This window comes from Nyctereutes procyonoides, unplaced genomic scaffold (assembly GCF_905146905.1).
Source record: "Nyctereutes procyonoides isolate TBG_1078 unplaced genomic scaffold, NYPRO_anot_genome, whole genome shotgun sequence".
In the NCBI taxonomy this organism is placed as follows: Eukaryota; Metazoa; Chordata; class Mammalia; order Carnivora; family Canidae; genus Nyctereutes; species Nyctereutes procyonoides.
In genome coordinates, this window is record NW_026575139.1 from 31,713,900 (window position 1) to 31,734,413 (window position 20,514).

At 35.6% G+C, this 20,514-nt stretch overlaps 1 protein-coding gene across 5 annotated transcripts in view; it reads right to left on the reverse strand.

The window, feature by feature from the left end:
* GPHN (gephyrin) overlaps positions 1-20,514 on the reverse strand; it is a 636,471-nt gene that overhangs the window by 336,231 nt on the left and 279,726 nt on the right. For all 5 annotated transcript variants that reach the window (XM_055303645.1, XM_055303644.1, XM_055303642.1 and 2 more), the window contains exon 3: positions 14,070-14,127. In XM_055303645.1, the coding sequence (XP_055159620.1) occupies positions 14,070-14,127 (58 nt within the window). The remainder of the gene's footprint in view (positions 1-14,069; positions 14,128-20,514) is intronic.

Below are 20,514 nucleotides of genomic sequence, written 5' to 3' on the forward strand. Positions count from 1 at the left end.
TATAATCCAATATCCTTGATAGAGATTCAAAAATCTTGAACAAAATATTAGTAAACTGAATTCAGAAATACGTTAAAAAGATCATATATCACAATCAAAGTGGGGCTTAATTCCAGGGATGCAAAAATGATTCAACATTCACAAATTAATCAACATTATATCCATTAACAAAATGAAAGAAAAAAATCATAAAATCATTTCAATAGATGCACAAAAAGCATTTGACAAAATACAATCTCCACTTATGATAAAAACCATCAACAAAGTGGGCATAGAGGGAATGTATCTCAACATAATAAAGGCTATATATGTCACACCCATAGCAAATGTCATATGCAATAGTGAAAAGCTGCAAGTTTTTTTTTATCTAAGATCAAGAATAAGACAAGGATGTCAACTCTCCCTGGTTTTATTCAACATATTAAAAGTCTTAGCCACAGCAATTAGGTAAGAAAAGAAATAAAAGGTACAAATTGAAAAGGAAGAAGCAGAACTATCACTACTTGCAGATGACATACTACATATAGAAACCCTAAATACTGCACCAAAAATTATTATGCAAAAATATGACAAATTTATACACACTAATAATGAATTATTCTGAAAAAGAAATCAAGAAACAATCCACTTTGGGGCACCTGAGTGGCTCAGTGATTGACTGTCTGCCTTTGGCTCAGGGCATGATCCTGGGGGTCTTGGGATCAAGTCCTGCATCAGGCTCCCCACAGGGAACCTGCTTCTCCCTCTGCTTGTGTCTCTGCCTCTCTCCATCTCTCATGAATAAATAAAATCTTAAAAAAAAGAGAAACAATCACCTTTACAATTTCATTCAAAAGAATAAAAAACCTAGGAAAAAATTTAACCAAAGAGGTAAAAGACCTTTAAGCTAAAAAATACCAGAAACTAAAAAAAAAAAAAAAAAAAAGAAACTGGTGAAAAAAAATTGAAGAAGGTACAAAAATGGAAAAAAAAAAAACCATTCCATATGCATGGATTGAACAAATATTGTTAAAATGTCAGTACTAACCAAAGCAATTTACATTTAATGCAATCCCTATAAAAATAACATCAGCATTTTTAACAGAACTAGAACAAATAATCCTAAAATTTGTGTGGAACCACAAAAGACTTCTAATAGCCAAAACAATCTTGAAAAAGAAAAGCAAAGCTAGAAGCATCACAATTCAAGGCTTTGAGTTATATTATAAAGCTGTGGTGATCAAGACAGTATGGTATTGGCATAAAAACAGACACACAGATCAATGGGAACAGAAGACCTAGAAATGGACTCATAACTGTATGGTCAACCAATCGTCAACAAAGCAGGAAAGAATATCCAATGGAGAAAAGGCAATCTCTTCAAAAAATGCTGTTGGAGAGGAGGGGCAAGATGGCGGAAGAGTAGGGTCCCCAAATCACCTGTCCCCAACAAATTACCTAGATAACCTTCAAATCATCCTGAAAATCTACGAATTCGGCCTGAGATTTAAAGAGAGACCAGCTGGAATGCTACAGTGAGAAGAGTTCACGCTTCTATCAAGGTAGGAAGACGGAGAAAAAGAAATAAAGGAACAAAAGGCCTCCGAGGGGGAGGGGCCCGCGAGGAGCCGGGCTGAGGCCGGGGCGAGTGTCCCCAGGACAGGAGAGCCCCGTCCCGGAGGAGCAGGAGCTGCACCAACCTTCCCGGGCGGAAAGGGGCTCGCAGGGAGTTGGAGCAGGACCCAGGAGGGCGGGGATGCCCTCGGGCTCCCAGGGACACTAACAGACACCTGCGCCCCGGGAGAGCGCGCCGAGCTCCCTAAGGGCTGCAGCACGCACCGGAGCAGCTCGGAGGGGCTCGGCAGCGGCTCCAGGGAGGGAGCTGCGGGGCGGGAGCGCGAATCCAACAACGCAGGCCCCGGAGCACAGGGCGCCGGGACACAGCCCAGGATCCGGCCTCCCCCGGGACAGGCAGAGGCCGGGAGGGCACAGGACAGCAAGGACGCTCCTGCCCCGAGCTGAGCAGATCAGCGGCCCCGCCCCGGAGCCTCCAGGCCCTGCAGACGGAGAACCGAGAGCCCCGAGCCCCGTAGTTCCTGCGGAGGCTGAATCCAGGCTTCCAGAGTTGCCATAGCAACTGCGGCTGATCCTCCTGGGGCCCCACGGGGTAAACAACCCCCGCTGAGCCCTGCAGCAGGCAGGGGCAGAGCAGATCCCCCAAGTACTAACACCTGAAAATCAGCACAGCAGGCCCCTCCCCCAGAAGACCAGCTGGACGGACCAGTTCCAGGGGAAGTCAAGGGACTTAAAGTCTACAGAAATACTCCCCCGTGTTTTTTTTTTCTTTTTTTTCTTTTTTCTTTTCTTTTTGATTTCTGATTGCTTCCCCCACCCCCTTTTTTTTTCACCTTTCTTTCTTTTTCTTTCCCTTTTTCTTCTCTTCTTTCCTTTTTCTTTTCTTTTTCTTTTTTCTTTTTCTCTTTTCTTTCCTTCTCTCTCTTTCTCTCCTTTTCCCAATACAACTTGTTTTTGGCCACTCCGCACTGAGCAAAATGACTAGAAGGAAAACCTCACCTCAAAAGAAAGAATCAGAAACAGCCCTCTCTCCCACAGAGCTACAAAATCTGGATTACAATTCAATGTCAGAAAGCCAATTCAGAAGCACTATTATACAGCTACTGGTGGCTCTAGAAAAAAGCATTAAGGACTCACGAGACTTCATGACTGCAGAATTTAGATCCAATCAGGCAGAAATTAAAAATCAACTGAATGAGATGCAATCCAAACTAGAAGTCCTAACGACGAGGGTTAACGAGGTGGAAGAACGAGTGAGTGACATAGAAGACAAGTTAATGGCAAAGAGGGAAACTGAGGAAAAAAGAGACAAACAATTAAAGGACCATGAAGACAGATTAAGGGAATTAAATGACACCCTAAGGAAGAAAAACCTACGTTTAATTGGGGTTCCCGAGGGCGCTGAAAGGGACAGAGGGCCAGAATATGTATTTGAACAAATCCTAGCTGAAAACTTTCCCAATCTGGGAAGGGAAACAGGCATTCAGATCCAGGAAATAGAGAGATCCCCCCCTAAAATCAATAAAAACCGTTCAACACCTCGACATCTAATAGTGAAGCTTGCAAATTCCAAAGATAAAGAGAAGATCCTTAAAGCAGCAAGAGACAAGAAGTCCCTGACTTTCATGGGGAGGAATATTAGGGTAACAGCAGACCTCTCCACAGAGACCTGGCAGGCCAGAAAGGGCTGGCAGGATATATTCAGGGTCCTAAATGAGAAGAACATGCAATCAAGAATACTTTATCCAGCAAGGCTCTCATTCAAAATGGAAGGAGAGATAAAGAGCTTCCAAGACAGGCAGGAACTGAAAGAATATGTGACCTCCAAACCAGCTCTGCAAGAAATTTTAAGGGGGACTCTTAAAATTCCCCTTTAAGAAGAAGTTCAGTGGAACAATTCACAAAAACAAGGACTAAATAGATATCATGATGACACTAAACTCATATCTGTCAATAGTAACTCTGAACGTGAACGGGCTTAATGACCCCATCAAAAGGCGCAGGGTTTCAGACTGAATAAAAAAGCAGGACCCATCTATTTGCTGTCTACAAGAGACTCATTTTAGACAGAAGGACACCTACAACCTGAAAATAAAAGGTTGGAGAACCATTTACCATTCAAATGGTTCTCAAAAGAAAGCAGGGGTAGCCATCCTTATATCAGATAAACTAAATTCACTCCGAAGACAGTAGTGAGAGACGAAGAGGGACACTATATCATACTTAAAGGATCTATCCAACAAGAGGACTTAACAATCCTCAATATATATGCCCCGAATGTGGGAGCTGCCAAATACTTAAACGAATTATTAACCAAAGTAAAGAAATACTTAGATAATAATACACTTATACTTGGTGACTTCAATCTAGCTCTCTCTACCCTTGATAGGTCTTCTAAACACAACATCTCCAAAGAAACGAGAGCTTTAAATGATACACTGGACCAGATAGATTTCACAGATATCTACAGAACTTTACATCCAAACTCAACTGAATACACATTCTTCTCAAGTGCACATGGAACTTTTTCCAGAATAGACCACATACTGGGTCACAAATCGGGTCTGAACCGATACCAAAAGATTGGGATCGTCCCCTGCATATTCTCAGACCATAACGCCTTGAAATTAGAACTCAATCACAAGAAGAAGTTTGGAAGGACCTCAAACACGTGGAGGTTAAGGACCATCCTGCTAAAAGATAAAAGGGTCAACCAGGAAATTAAGGAAGAATTAAAAAGATTCATGGAAACTAATGAGAATGAAGATACAACTGTTCAAAATCTTTGGGATGCAGCAAAAGCAGTCCTGAGGGGGAAATACATCGCAATACAAGCATCCATTCAAAAACTGGAAAGAACTCAAATACAAAAGCTAACCTTACACATAAAGGAGCTAGAGAAGAAGCAGCAAATCAACCCGACGCCCAGCAGAAGAAGAGAGTTAATTAAAATTCGAGCAGAACTCAACGAAATTGAGACCAGAAGAACTGTGGAACAGATCAATAGAACCAGGAGTTGGTTCTTTGAAAGAATTAATAAGATAGATAAACCATTAGCCAACCTTATTAAAAAGAAGAGAGAGAAGACTCAAATTAATAAAATCATGAATGAGAAAGGAGAGATCACTACCAACACCAAGGAAATACAAACGATTTTAAAAAATATTATGAACAGCTCTACGCCAATAAATTAGGCAATCTAGAAGAAATGGACGCATTCCTGGAAAGCCACAAACTACCAAAACTGGAGCAGGAAGAAATAGAAAACCTGAACAGGCCAATAACCAGGGAGGAAATTGAAGAAGTCATCAAAAACCTCCCAAGACACAAGAGTCCAGGGCCAGATGGCTTCCCAGGGGAATTCTATCAAACGTTTAAAGAAGAAATCATACCTATTCTACTAAAGCTGTTTGGAAAGATAGAAAGAGATGGAGTACTTCCAAATTCATTCTATGAGGCCAGCATCACCTTAATTCCAAAACCAGACAAAGACCCCACCAAAAAGGAGAATTACAGACCAATATCCCTGATGAACATGGATGCAAAAATTCTCAACAAGATACTAGCCAATAGGATCCAACAACACATTAAGAAAATTATTCACCATGACCAAGTAGGATTTATCCCCGGGATACAAGGCTGGTTCAACACTCGTAAAACAATCAATGTGATTCATCATATCAGCAAGAGAAAAACCAAGAACCATATGATCCTCTCATCAGATGCAGAGAAAGCATTTGACAAAATACAGCATCCATTCCTGATCAAAACTCTTCAGAGTGTAGGGATAGAGGGAACGTTCCTCGATATCTTAAAAGCCATCTACGAAAAGCCCACAGCAAATATCATTCTCAATGGGGAAGCACTGGGAGCCTTTCCCCTAAGATCAGGAACCAGACAGGGATGTCCACTCTCACCACTGCTATTCAACATAGTATTGGAAGTCCTAGCCTCAGCAATCAGACAACAAAAAGACATTAAAGGCATTCAAATTGGCAAAGAAGAAGTCAAACTCTCCCTCTTCGCCGATGACATGATACTCTACATAGAAAACCCAAAAGCCTCCACCCCAAGATTGTTAGAACTCATACAGCAATTTGGTAGCGTGGCAGGATACAAAATCAATGCCCAGAAATCAATGGCATTCCTATACACTAACAATGAGACTGAAGAAAGAGAAATTAAGGAGTCAATCCCATTTACAATTGCACCCAAAAGCATAAGATACCTAGGAATAAACCTAACCAAAGAGGTAAAGGATCTATACCCTAAAAACTATAGAACACTTCTGAAAGAAATTGAGGAAGACACAAAGAGATGGAAAAATATTCCATGCTCATGGATTGGCAGAATTAATATTGTGAAAATGTCAATGTTACCCAGGGCAATTTACACGTTTAATGCAATCCCTATCAAAATACCATGGACTTTCTTCAGAGAGTTAGAACAAATTATTTTAAGATTTGTGTGGAATCAGAAAAGACCCCGAATAGCCAGGGGAATTTTAAAAAAGAAAACCATAGCTGGGGGCATCACAATGCCAGATTTCAGGTTGTACTACAAAGCTGTGGTCATCAAGACAGTGTGGTACTGGCACAAAAACAGACACATAGACCAATGGAACAGAATAGAGAATCCAGAAATGGACCCTGAACTTTATGGTCAACTAATATTCGACAAAGGAGGAAAGACGATCCACTGGAAGAAAGACAGTCTCTTCAATAAATGGTGCTGGGAAAATTGGTCATCCACATGCAGAAGAATGAAACTAGACCACTCTCTTGCACCATACACAAAGATAAACTCAAAATGGATGAAAGATTTAAATGTGAGACAAGACTCCATCAAAATCCTAGAGGAGAACACAGGCAACACCCTTTTTGAACCTGGCCACAGTAACTTCTTGCAAGATACATCCACGAAAACAAAAGAAACAAAAGCAAAAATGAACTATTGGGACTTCATCAAGATAAGAAGCTTTTGCACAGCAAAGGATACAGTCAACAAAACTCAAAGACAACCTACAGAATGGGAGAAGATATTTGCAAATAACATATCAGATAAAGGGCTAGTTTCCAAAATCTATAAAGAACTTCTTAAACTCAACACCAAAGAAACAAACAATCCAATCATGAAATGGGCAAAAGACATGAAGAGAAATCTCACAGAGGAAGACATAGACATGGCCAACATGCACATGAGAAAATGCTCTGCATCACTTGCCATCAGGGAAATACAAATCAAAACCACAATGAGATACCACCTCACACCAGTGAGAATGGGGAAAATTAATAAGGCAGGAAACAACAAATGTTGGAGAGGATGCGGAGAAAAGGGAACCCTCTTACACTGTTGGTGGGAATGTGAACTGGTGCAGCCACTCTGGAAAACTGTGTGGAGGTTCCTCAAAGAATTAAAAATAGACCTGCCCTACGACCCAGCAATTGCACTGTTAGGGATTTACCCCAAGATTCAGATGCAATGAAACGCCGGGGCACCTGCACCCCGATGTTTCTAGCAGCCATGTCCACAATAGCCAAACTGTGGAAGGAGCCTCGGTGCCCATCGAAAGATGAATGGATAAAGAAGATGTGGTTTATGTATACAATGGATATTACTCAGCCATTAGAAACGACAAATACCCACCATTTGCTTCAACGTGGATGGAACTGGAGGGTATTATGCTGAGTGAAGTAAGTCAATCGGAGAAGGACAAACAGTGTATGTTCTCACTCATTTGGGGAATATGAATAATAGTGAAGGGGAATATAAGGGAAGGGAGAAGAAATGTGTGGGAGATATCAGACAGGGACACAGAACATAAAGACTTCTAACTCTGGGAAATGAACTAGGGGTGGTGGAAGGGGAGGAGGGCGGGGGTGGGGGTGAATGGGTGACGGGCACGGAGGGGGACACTTGACGGGATGAGCACTGGGTGTTATTCTGTATGTTGGTAAATTGAACACCAATAAAAATTAATTTATAAAAAATAAATAAATAAATAAATAAAGATAAAAAAATGCTGTTGGAAAAACTGGACAGCAACATGCAAAAGAATGAAACTGGACCACTTTCTTACACCATATATAAAAATAAATTCAAAATGGAGGAAAGACCTAAATGTGAGACAGGAATCTATCAAAATCCAGAGGAGAACACAGATGTAAACTCTTTGATACCAACTGTAGCAACTTCTTACTAGATGTGTCTCCTGAAGCAAAGGAAACAAAAGCAAAAATGAACTACTGGGACTTCATCAAGACCAAAACCTTCTTTACAGTGAAGGAAACAATCAATAAAACTTAAAGGCTACCTATGGAGTGGCAGAAGATATTTGCAAATGACATATCTGATAAAGGGTTAGTGTCTAAAATGTATAAAGAACTTATCAAACTCAACATCCAAAAACCAAAGTGGGCAGAAGACATGAAGAGACATTTTTCTAAAGACATCGAGGTGGCTAACAGACATATGAAAAGATCTCAACATTGCTCATCATCAGGGAAATACAAATCAAAACTACACTATCACTTCACACCAATCAGAATGGCTAAAATTGAGTTAATTTTTGTATCAGGTATGAGTTTTAGGTTGAGGTTCCCTTTTTTTGGTTATGGATATCCAATTGTTCCAACATCATCTGTTGAAAAGGTTCAATGAATTGCTTTATAGCTTCATTAAAAATCTATTGAACATATCTAAATCTACTTATGGGTTGTCTACTTTGTTTCATGTGTCTGTCTTTCTGCCAATACTACACTGTCTTTACTGTAAACCTTATCATTGGATAGAGATCATTGGATTGTCTTTCCATTTTTTCTTTTTCAAAATTGCATTAACTGTTCTAGAACCTAGATTTTTTCATATAATTTTAGAAAAAACTTATATAATTGTACGTCTACAAAAAACTGGTTAGGTTTTTGACTGGAATTGCATAAACCTATATATCAATATGGGAAGAATGGACATCTTTGGTGTTCATGAACATAGCATATCTGTCCATTTCTTTAGAATTTTGTAGCTGTCAGCATACAGATTACCTCATGTGTTCTTAAGTGTACATTGATTTCTTCAGCATTTTGTAGTTGTCAGCATACAGATTACCACATGTGTGTTCTTAAATGTACAACTAAGTATTTAACTTTCTTTGGAGTGATGGTAAATAATATTGTTTTAAATTTCAGTTTCCAACTAGTGTGAGCATATAAAAATGCAATTAGAGTTTCTGTGTGTACATGTGATCTTATATTCCCCAAATTAACTCACTTAACTTAGTAGTTGTAGGAATTTTTCTGTAGATATTTTTTTCCATGTAGACAATCACACAGTCTGCAAATAGGGAGTTTTGTTTCTTATTTGCCAAATTTTGCACCTATATATATGTATAAATATATATATTTGCCTTATTGTGCTACTTAGAACTTCTAGTAATAAGTTGAAAATGAGTAGTGAAAGCAGACAACCTTGTTTGGCTTTTGATCTTTGGAGGAGAGTATTAATTTTTTTTTCTCTCACCATTAAGTATGTTGTTAGCCATAAGTTTTTTGTAGATGCTCTTTATTAAGTTCAGGAAGTTTCCCTTTATTCCTAGTTTGCTGGAAGTTTTTACCATGAATGCATTTTAATTTTGTCAAACGCGTTTACTGCAGTTGATATAATCATATACTCTTTCTTTAGCTTGTTGATATGGTGGATTAGACTGATTGCTTTCCCATGTTGGATACGTTTTGCATACCTCAAATAAATCCCATTTGGTAGTGGTGTATAATTTTTTTTAAGCCTTGTTGGATTTAATTTGGTAATATTTGTAGATTTTAAGTTCATGATAAATAGAGGTCTGTAGTTTTTTTTTTTTTGTACTATGTTTTCCTGATTTTGTTATCAGAGTAATACTAGCCTCATAAAATAAGGTGGGTAGTATTTCCTCCCTTTCTATATTCTGGGAAAGACTGCCTAAAATTGATGTCAATTCTTCTTTAATGTTGGCAGAGCTCTCCAGTGAAACCATCTGGGCCTGCAGATTTGTTTATTAAGAGGTTTTTCATTATAAATTTAGTTTCTGTAATCTGTAGACTATACACATTGTCTATTTGATCTTGATTAATTTCGGTAGTTTGGGGGTTTCGAGGAAGTGGTCCATTTCTGGTAAGTTGTTTAACTTATGAGTATAAAGTTTTTATAGTATTTTCTAATTATCTACTTAATTGATGGAAGATTTGTAGTTGTAGTCTTTGTTCAATCCTGGTTGGTATCAGTGATTTTATCTTTTCTCCTTTATCTTTGTTAGTCTAGTGTGTATCAATTTTATTGGGTCTTTAAGAGTCAGCTTTGTTTCCATCATTTTTTCCCCATTGTTTTACTCTTTTCAATTCCATTGATACTAATTCTTGAGAATTACTGTCTTCTTGCTTTGACAATATTTGGCTCATCTTTTTCTAGTTTCTTGAGAAAGCAGCATGGATTACTGACGTGAGAACTTCCCTCTTCTCAAGAAATTAATGTTTTCACACTATATCTTTTTCTGACTTTTTACTTTCAAACTACCTATGTCATTATTTTTGAAATGAGTTTCTTGAGAATAACATATATTGAATCATTTTTAAAAATCCATTATGTCAATCTGTCTTTTTCACTGGTATATTTGAATTATTTATATATTTAAGGGAATTACTGACATTTTAGGATTTAAATGTGTCATTTTACTATTTCTCTCAGTGTCTTGTTTCTCATTGCTTATTGGGAATTACTTGAACAAATCTTAGGATTCCATCTTAATTTACAGTGTTTTTGAGTATATCTTTTTTTTTAAGATTTTATTTATTTATTCATGAGAGATACACAGAGAGAGAGAGGCAGAGACAGAGGCAGAGGGAGAAGCAGACTCCATGCAGGGGGCCCGATGTGGAACTCAATCCCGGGACTCCAGGATCACACCCTGAGCCAGAGGCAGATGCTCAACTGCTGAGCCACCCAGGAGTCCCTCTTTTTAAATCTTAATTAAGTTTTCTCATTTCCTTTCCAATTCTTTTTAGAGAATTTATTTATTCTTACAGGGTAGGTTTTCTCGTGGCAAATTCTTTAAGTTTTCTTTTGTCTGAATGTGTCCTTATTTCCTTTTCATTTCTGAAGAATAATTTCACTGGATTTGGGCTTCATGATTGTCAGTTCTTTATTTCAGCACTTGAAAAACTTGTTCCACTTCCTTCTGGCACAACTGTTTTCCACCACCGTCCCCTAATCAGTCATTTATATTGGTGATTGTACTTTTTAGCTCTGTAATTAGCATTTTGTTCCTTTTTGTAATTTCTATTTTCATTTCTTTCAAGAAAATTAGTAATTGCTTGTTGAAGCATTTTTATGATAACTGCTTTGGAATCTTTGTCAGATAATTCTAACATCTGATTCATCTTTGTGTTGGTGTCTGTTGCCTTTTTTGTTTTGTTTTGTTTTGTTTTTCACTGAAGTTGTGGTTTTCTCTGTTCTTAGTATGATGACTTTTTTACTGTACCCAGGGCATTTTGGACATTATGAAATTCTAGATCATATTTAATCATCATCTTTTTTTTTTAGCAGCTGTCCCTTTGTTGTGGTACAGTATGAGGGCCATATAAATATCTATATTCAGTTTCTTGCTGGGTCCCACTGACACCACTCTGGCAAAATTGAGGCATGGATTCATACTACTTCATTAAAGACAATAGGGAAGAAGTTTAGGTCCTCTCTCAGCCCTGCTGAAATGTTTCTGGCAAAAGTGGGGCATCACCTTGCTCCACATTATTGATAGTATGGGGTAGATGTTCAGCTGCCTGCTGCGCCCTGCTGACACCAAGAGGGGAAGCACTAGGTTAACTTTTACTGAGAATGAAAAATCAATTATCCCCATCTCATTCAGTCTTATTGATACAGACCGGGATGGAGTCACATCTCCCTTACAGGCCTCAGAGACACATGAAATGGAAGGTAAAGGAGAGTGGTGAGTAGCTCCACCTTGCACTGTCTCTTTAGTGTAACTGCTGCTTGGTGGGGGTGGAGACTCAGCTCATTACTGGACTCTATTAAGGTGAATGTCCATCATGTGTAGGATGTCTAAATAATTTGAGGCACAATGGAGTATTTTACAGCAAAAACAAACATAAAACCAAAAAAAGAAAAACAACCTCCTCACAAAAAACTTAGCTTGACAACAATATAAATAAATCTCACAGTGTCAAACCAAAGTAAGGCATAAGAGAATGCATACACTGTGATTCAATTCATATTAAATTCAAAGAGAAACACAAATAAATGGTAATATTTAGGGATGTGTATAAAAGTAAACTAAATAAAAGGAATGGAAATTAACAAAAACTGAGGCAATAGTCATGACTGGGCCAGGAATGTATTTGCATTTATCCCTTAAGCTTTTGGCCAAGCATCAACTATGTGGTGATTTATTGTAATCAATCAATAAATGCTTAGTTCCAACTATGGATGAACTAAATAATAATTTCTAGTGCTAGAAATATTGTGAAGATTATCATACTTTGTAAAAACTGAATTATGTTTTATTAATCAATCATATTTAAATAATAAAAATAAACATGAATATTTACATGTGGTATATTGTGGATGTATTTCAAACTTGAACTCAATTGTATTACTTAGATAATTTAAAATTACTGTTATTTATCAAGTAAAATGAACAGTACAAGCATATGTTTCACATTTCCTCCAATCAAAACAAGATACCTGATTTCAGTTGAAAATGCTAATGGTACCATCAAATAGATGTTGATAAAATATTTTATAACAGGTTTTCTTCCAACACATTTGAAACAAGAATCAATTTCATATTTTTTATGCCTCTAGCTTCAAACTCTCTGAAGCTATTTTAGATATACCACCAGTAATCAATTTTAAAAATCAAAGTAATGTCACCCTGTCATCCATGAATCATGTTTTTTTGAAGGAATCTCCTGAGGGATAAATATTCTAACTCTAGAATTTCAAAAAACACAAAGAAAAAATTATTTCTTTAGAGAAAAGACACTATAAAAAAAAGGCAGTGTTTCTGATAATTAAACTAATAAAAAATATATGAATCCTTTGGTTCTTGAATGGGTCAACAATTTTGGTTCACTGTTACTACCTTATATAGATTTTTAAGGTGATTTCATTAACTAGGATGGCCTCAAGTAATTCTTTTTTTTTAATTTTTTATTTATTTATGATAGTCACAGAGAGAGAGAGAGAGGCAGAGACACAGGCAGAGGGAGAAGCAGGCTCCATTCAGCGGAGCCCAACGTGGGATTCGATCCCAGGTCTCCAGGATTGTGCCCTGGGCCAAAGGCAGGCCACCCAGGGATCCCTCAAGTAATTCTTAGATAAGGACAAATCTCAATATCAATTGAAAGATAAAATTATCTTTCTTCTGAGGTTCAGGCTGATTTCACCAATGACTTAATGGGTATTTAGTTATCTGAGAGGGATCTCAAATTTAGTAAGTCCAAAACTTACCCTCTTTCTTCTCAAACTTATTCTTTCCACTTCCTCTTTAAGTTAATAGCAACACAACCTGGTTTGGAACTAAGGTTTCTCCCAAAGTAATTTATGAATTTATATCAAGTTGGAATGAGTCTTTTGACAATCCTGCTTTTTTTTTTCTTAATGCTAGAATGTAATTATTGGATTAATTACTGATATCGGCTATATACATGTGACATATTGGCACTAATAGTATATTACATAATAGACTAATGATATTAACGGATTTCAAAATACTGTGAGAAAATGAACAATTACTGATGAAGATTTGAACTTACTGAACTTGATTTTAGAAAGCTTGATTAAATAAAGCTTAATGATTTGTTCAGATCTTTACATGTCATGGTTAACAAGTTAACTCAATATTGTTATCCTTGACTATTGCTATCCATTTGTTAAATTTTATTTATATAATATATGGTAAGTTTAGTTTTTATTGGGTTGTAAATTGCTCTTAGAGGAGGGCCACAGGATATGCCAGAAGACAGTCCATAGGATTAAGTAAAATGTTAAAAACAGAAGAATGCAGATGATTTAATTTTTCAAGAATAAGGTCAAGTTTTCATTTAATGTACTATAGATTTTAACTTGCAATTAGCTACTGTGTTTTCAGTGGAATCAAGAAATATTTTCTGGAAACTGGTATTATTTATAATTATTGAAAACTTACAGGGAAAATAAGACTTAGAAAGATAATCCATTTTGCATAGTAAATGATAATGTACAGTGTTTCTTAAGTAGAGTTTCAATGAATTTCACATAAAAGAGTTCCTTTTAGATCCTCCAAATATTTTTCATACATATGCATTGATAATAGTAATTGAAATATGATGAGGGTTATCTTATATTTTTAAATTCAAATAAGATAACTGTGAATTAAATGATGTTCCAACACATCCAAAGATTCAATAGTATAAAGAAAAAGCAATCCTTTCCCCACCCACCCGGCATGATACTAATTCTTCTTAGAGATGAAAAATGGCATACTATACCTTGATTTCTTCTATTTCATCTGGTACTATCTTGTATGCTGATATAGTCCCACCCAACCTGAAATTAGGAAAAGAAAATATACTCAAAACTGGCAATAGTTATAAAAATATATGGACTATTTCTACCCTTAGGCATCAGACTGCCACCATTAATTGTCCATTGCCCACCCCAAGAACCGGGAATAAAAATGAACTTTTCATGCTTAAATTTTCCATATATTATTTAAAAAGAGTTGGATGATGACTACTAAAAGAGGAAACATAAAATTATATTTTTAGCTGTAAACTTCTCTTATTGATACTTTTTTAATAATGCTACTACTTTTACTGATGGACTCTGTCACAACTAAGATGTAGCAAGAACTAATAGCAGACATGTTATTTCCTTTTTTGGTTTGTTTTTAATTAACAGAATTTACTTTTTAGAGCAGTTTTGACTTTATGAAAAATTGAGTAGAAAGTAAAGAGATTTACTTCCCAGATGCCCCACCAAGTTTCCTTGTTATTAACATCTCATCTTAGTGTTGTACGTGAGTCACAATTGATAAATCGATAATCATTGTTTCTTTTTAAAATTAATTTAAACAAGGAGTCAGAGAAATGTGTGTCTATGTCCATATTTGTCCAAGGAAAACAGATGAATGTTTAAGGGTTACAATTTAGTCCCTAAAATACGATCTTTGCCTTAAAGCAGTGAGGTTACTGCCATGTTCACGTGTTTGAAATTGTGTTGTTTTTGTTTTTGTTTTGTTTTTTAAAGAAAGTCACTAAGATTTATATGTAACACTTATCATCTGCCAGGTATGTCATATATTATCTAATTTAATTCTTATAACTCTTGCCATTGTAAAGATGAGGATAATGAGACAGAATGATTCAGTAATTTTCACAATTGAAGGAAGTAATTGAGATGAACATTAAGTGTAAAATATATACCAAATTTAAAGTATTTACTATAAAAAAGGTTAATTTAAAAATACTGAATACATCCTAATAATATAGTGGATGTATTGAGTTAAATTATATTTTTTAAAAAAATTTAAATTTTTTTAATAACTTAATCCAGACAAATGAATTTTATTAAAAAGTCTACATTTAAACCCCTTAATATTACAATTATCCTTGCTCATGGAAAAAGTGTTCAAACCTTGATTTGAGAACTACTTCCTAGATTTAAAGTGCCATGTTTGAATGCTGAAACATTAATGACATTTAACTTAATTCATATTATACAACACATATAAATGATATACTAAATAAGAACATAGTAAGATAAATAACAAGACTAGATGTTATCAAAATGAAAAATTATGTAACTACCCATAAAAGGTTTGAAGTATACACTTAAAAAGTGTTTGCACTGTCAATTATTAAAGTTTTAAATTAAAAGTTGAGATTGTTGGAATATCAATAAAGAAATTAGAGAAAGAGGTATTGAAAACTCAAGGACAATTTACGGTCTTACAAATAATGAGTTATTCATTTTATTCTCTGAGTTTATGTTATGTAATAGATACAGCCCAGAAAATGAGAATGCAAAGAAATCATAGTCTTACAAAGAAAGAAGCAGACTGAGTAAACAAATGTAATATGATGCACTTAGGTGTCACAACAGAACTAGCCAGAAGTTGAAAGTTTGAAATTATTTCAAAATAAAGTTTTTAAAAAGTACCTATCATTATCAAGTAGACTGGTAATAGTATAAGCAGTCTACAACAACTGTTAAGTAAATGCCATAGATTACAGAAATAGTTTAGATTTGTTAGTACAATAATGATTCAAAGATGCAATGATGATAATGGTTGACTCGTGGAAGAAAAAATAAAAACAAAGTTGCTATTATAAACTTCAATTTTATTTCAGTAAAAAAATCATTTTCTCCGGAATAATGTTGACTACCAGTGCTACACGTATTGCTTTTGCTGAAATCCCAACATAGGGCAGGTAGGCTTCTAGATTAGTATCCTTACATTAACTTCAAATCAATCACAATGATTTTAACTATTAAAAAGGCATGTAAATGGAGCAGGAGTTAAGATGACAGAGGAGGGGCCCCTTGGTGGCTCGGCTGGTTATAGGGTCTCTCTCGGTAATCTCTTCGACCTTGGCTGCAGCAACTTTTGCTATACATGTTTCCATTAATATCCTATATGTTAATTTACAGTAATTTAGATGTTTAAAATATCATTATTTCTGGTGTGTCTTTGAAGGAGTTTGGGGCAGAGAGTGGCATTTGATTCAGTACACTAAGTAAAAATACCTCTTCACCAGTTGAGGCAGGTTTTATCTAATCCACTGGGTGCCAGAATAGAACATGAAGGCCAAGGAAGGCCAAGTTAATTCTCTCTTTTTGATCTTTACAATATATATATACAGTCTGGAACATTCATCTTCTGCCTTTGGATATCAGGGCTTCTGGTTCTTTAGTTTTAGGACTCCTAGCCTTAACCACTAGGTCCCCTTCAGACTTGAACTGAATTATATCATCTGCTGTCTTGGTTTTCTAGCTGCAGGTGGCTGATTTTGAAGTTCGTGTCCTCCATGACAGTGTGACTCAATTCTTGCAATCATATCTTCATGTATATATACTTCCATATATTTATATCTACATATATTCATATCTATATTTATATTAGCATTAATCTCCATCTTATTAGTCTGTTTCTCCAGGGAACTCTAATATACTTCTGAAATGTACTTTCATATGTTATTTCCCTCAACAAAGAAATGTGAGTTGTTCCTGGGTGACTTCATAGTAACAGCATTACTCAGCCTAACACTTATGACTTCCTTGGTCCTGCCCTTTATCTTCCTAACTCTATAGGCAACTTCATTTGCACACCCAACTTTGCTCCAGGTAATTTGTGTAGTGTCATCTTAACTCTTACTTCACCTTAACTCACACAGTGCTTCTCATATGAAATACTTTTTTTTCTTTATCTTTACCTATCTAAATTTTATCCATTTTAGGAGATAAATAAATTTCCTTTTCTTTTGTCAGGTCTTGAGGACACATTCTAGTCCACCCTGATTCTTTTCTATATTCTGTACTGTACTATTTGATAATCGTCATGATCTATATCACTCATTTTAAGTTTAATTACATGTTGCTATACTTAAATATACCACATTTCTCTAATGTACTGTCAGTTTTTGATAGACAAGGATGATGACTTATATCTTTGTGCTCTAAATTTTTTTCTTTGTATTTTTTTCAGAACACAGCATGCTTTACAGATTATAGGCACTCATTAAATTATCTTAATTAAAGACAACTGTATTTATTATTATTGTTAAATAATTATGCTGCAAAGATTAGAATCCATGATAATTATATTGTGGTACTTGTAAAAAATTAGTTCCCATTTTCTATTTGGCTTCTTCATTCCTTTAATGCAGGGTTTCTTATTCTCAGCACTTTTACATTTTGGGACAAATAATTGTGTGGAAGCCTTCCTATGCATTGAAGGATGTTAAGCAGCATCTCTGGCCTCTATCCACCATATATCAGTAGCACCATCCATGTTATAATGAATAAAAATATGCCCAGACATTCCCAAAAGTCGTCTGGGGCAAAACTGCTGTCAATTACAAACAACTCTGGTGATTTTAGATATTTTTTTTCAACAGACCATATGTATGTAGATAACGGAATAAAATCATAATTTTATTGAAAATTTGGTTATTTTTTAGTGTTTTATTGAATTCCCATGCTATTACAAATGCAGGTTGTTAGATTACAAAAATGCTATGGGGATATACTCCTTCAGTGCTATTCAAATTTATAACTTCAGTAGCTTATAATGTCTAAAGTAAATTGTCAAAAAGTTGAATTTGCTTTGGCAGGAAGCCTGGATGAACCACTTAGTAGGGAACGGGGAAAACTTAGTAATAGAAGTATAAAAAAGAAGAGAATGAACAAGGTATATGTTTAATTATTCATCTTTCTCAATGTCAAACATCCTCTTATTATTTATTCAGCAGTTACATTTGAGTACCTTATGTATGCATATAACAATGCTAAACATTGAGTAGTATATATTTAATAAAATGGAAAGAACTGTTCCTACTTTGTAGTAATTTATAATGCATTATGAAAATAACACACACATGCACATACACCAGAAACAATAACAAAAACAAGACAGTATATGTGATTACATGACAATGAATTGGAATGATCGATGCATATTAACCGCCTGTAGAGAAAGGAGATCATTTTGTCTTAGAATGGTCATTTTTTAATCAGTTTTCACTGGAAGCATCTTGCATTTGTACTTTCTCTAAAAATCATACTATCTCTATATCGTTATGCTCCTTTTTCAAATTTTTACCACAATGTGTTTCCTAGACCTAAAGTTGAGATATTCTCCAGCCGCACTTCCCTCTACCTTCAAGTTTCCTGTCAATCATATGGAATAATGTGATGCTCTGAGGTCTGCTAACCTCTCTGCAATTAACTTGCAAGTGAAAATAAATAGTTTTACTGCTGAAAGTCATGATAAACAAACCTTTTTTTCCCTCTTAGTCTTGTTTATTATATAGTGGAGTATGAGAAGGAAGAATAAATATGGTTTTGAGGTGAGGAGAACAAGAATGTTTGAAAGATAATTGCTGGTTAGAGGTAAAAGTAAGAACAATGAAAAGATCAGCTACAGCTCAACTTAACTAAATCCTCTCTTCTAGAAAAGCAAACAGATTTTGCTACCATATAAACAATCTCCTTAGTCTGTTGAGTGTTTTTAAAAACTTAATTCTTACTTTTCATTGAAGTAATTATTCATGTTTAAAAAAACCAAATGATGCTAAAATAGCTCATAACCACAATAAAAACCAATAATCTGTTTCTATTCCCCCTGCTGCTTCCAGAACAACCACTTTCCATTAGTTCTGATATTTACATCCATATGTACGGACATATCATACTATGTTCTCTGATATGTCCTTTGTATCAATTTAAGACATTGTATGTTGACTTGTGTATTAGTTTTTTTATGGCTACCATAACAAATTATCACAAAATTAATAGCTTAAAATAACACAAATTTGTTATCTTACAATTCTTCATTTCAGAAATCCCATTCAAGATCTCATTTAGGTTAAGAATAACTTGCAGGCGGGGCTGCCTTCCCTTTTGGAGGCTTTAGGGGAAAAATCTGTCTCCCTGCTTTTCTACCTTTTAGTAATCATTCCCTTTCCTGGCCTTATAGCCCCCTCCTGCTCAAAGGGAGCAATATCAGGCTTGCCTCATCTTAACAGTACTGTCTCTCTGATTCTCTCTTCCATTTTAAGGACCTTTGTAATTACATTGAGAACACCAAAATCATCTTAAATAAACTGCCTATTTTAGTCCCTATTTTAAGACCCCAGCTAGACGAGAAAAATAAGATAATTAAAAGTCAGTGAGGTAAGAGCAATTGTTAATGTTATAATATATATCTTGATTCTACTATTTAGACATAGTCCACACAGTTCAAGTATCTATATGCAGCATTTCTAGGAAATTATTCTTTAACTTGGAATTTTGAGAATGACTGAATCTTTTTACAATGAAATACGAATCTCAATAATTAATTTCAGTTTATATGCAATAGTTCTTCACATTAATCTTTCTCATTCAAAAAATGATGAGACTCATATTCCAACAGTAATGGAGTAACTTGTATAGATAGCTCTTTCACTGAAAACAACTATGAAAACTGAGTAACATTACCAAAAAATGGTTTGAAGGAAGTGGAGAACAATCAATTTAAGTACAACTTGAGAGATTATGGTATTTGAGAGAACAGAAGCACTAGTGAACTCCACATTAATCCTACTTTATTCCCTGAGGGTGTTTTTTAGTTCCTGGTATGGAGGGCTAGAGCCCAAGTGGAAAGTGAGTCTTAACTGTCATTAGCCAATTTTAACCAACTCTTAGGATCTATATGTGCAGATTTTAATTCCAAGAAATTCATCAAAAAATTATCTATAAGCCTGAAGAGGTTAGGAGAGATTTTAGCAGCTGCATGGGACTGAGGGAAAGGTTGAATTAAAGCCCTGCCAACATGGAAAGGCCTTGGGAAACAATATAGACTTAGCTGAGGCCCCAGAGGGACACACTTTATTCGTGAAGGCAAGATATTAAAGCATGTCAACCCTAACAAAGACTAAAACCACTGGTACCCCGTCTGCTGAACAGAAGAAAACGGTTGTAACTTTTTGTAGGAAGTTAACAGCATCTAGGGGCTACAAAATTTCTCAACCTTAGTGTGAGTTATCTCATTAGAAATTTAAAGACAATGCAACAAACACTTCCAAGTAATTGAAACCAAGAGGAAAAAACAGATGTACAGATGATTCTGATATTGGAATTATCAGATAGAGATTTAAAATAACTACAATTAATATCTTCATAAAAATAAAGATGGAGAATTTTACCAGAAATCTACGATCCATTATTCTT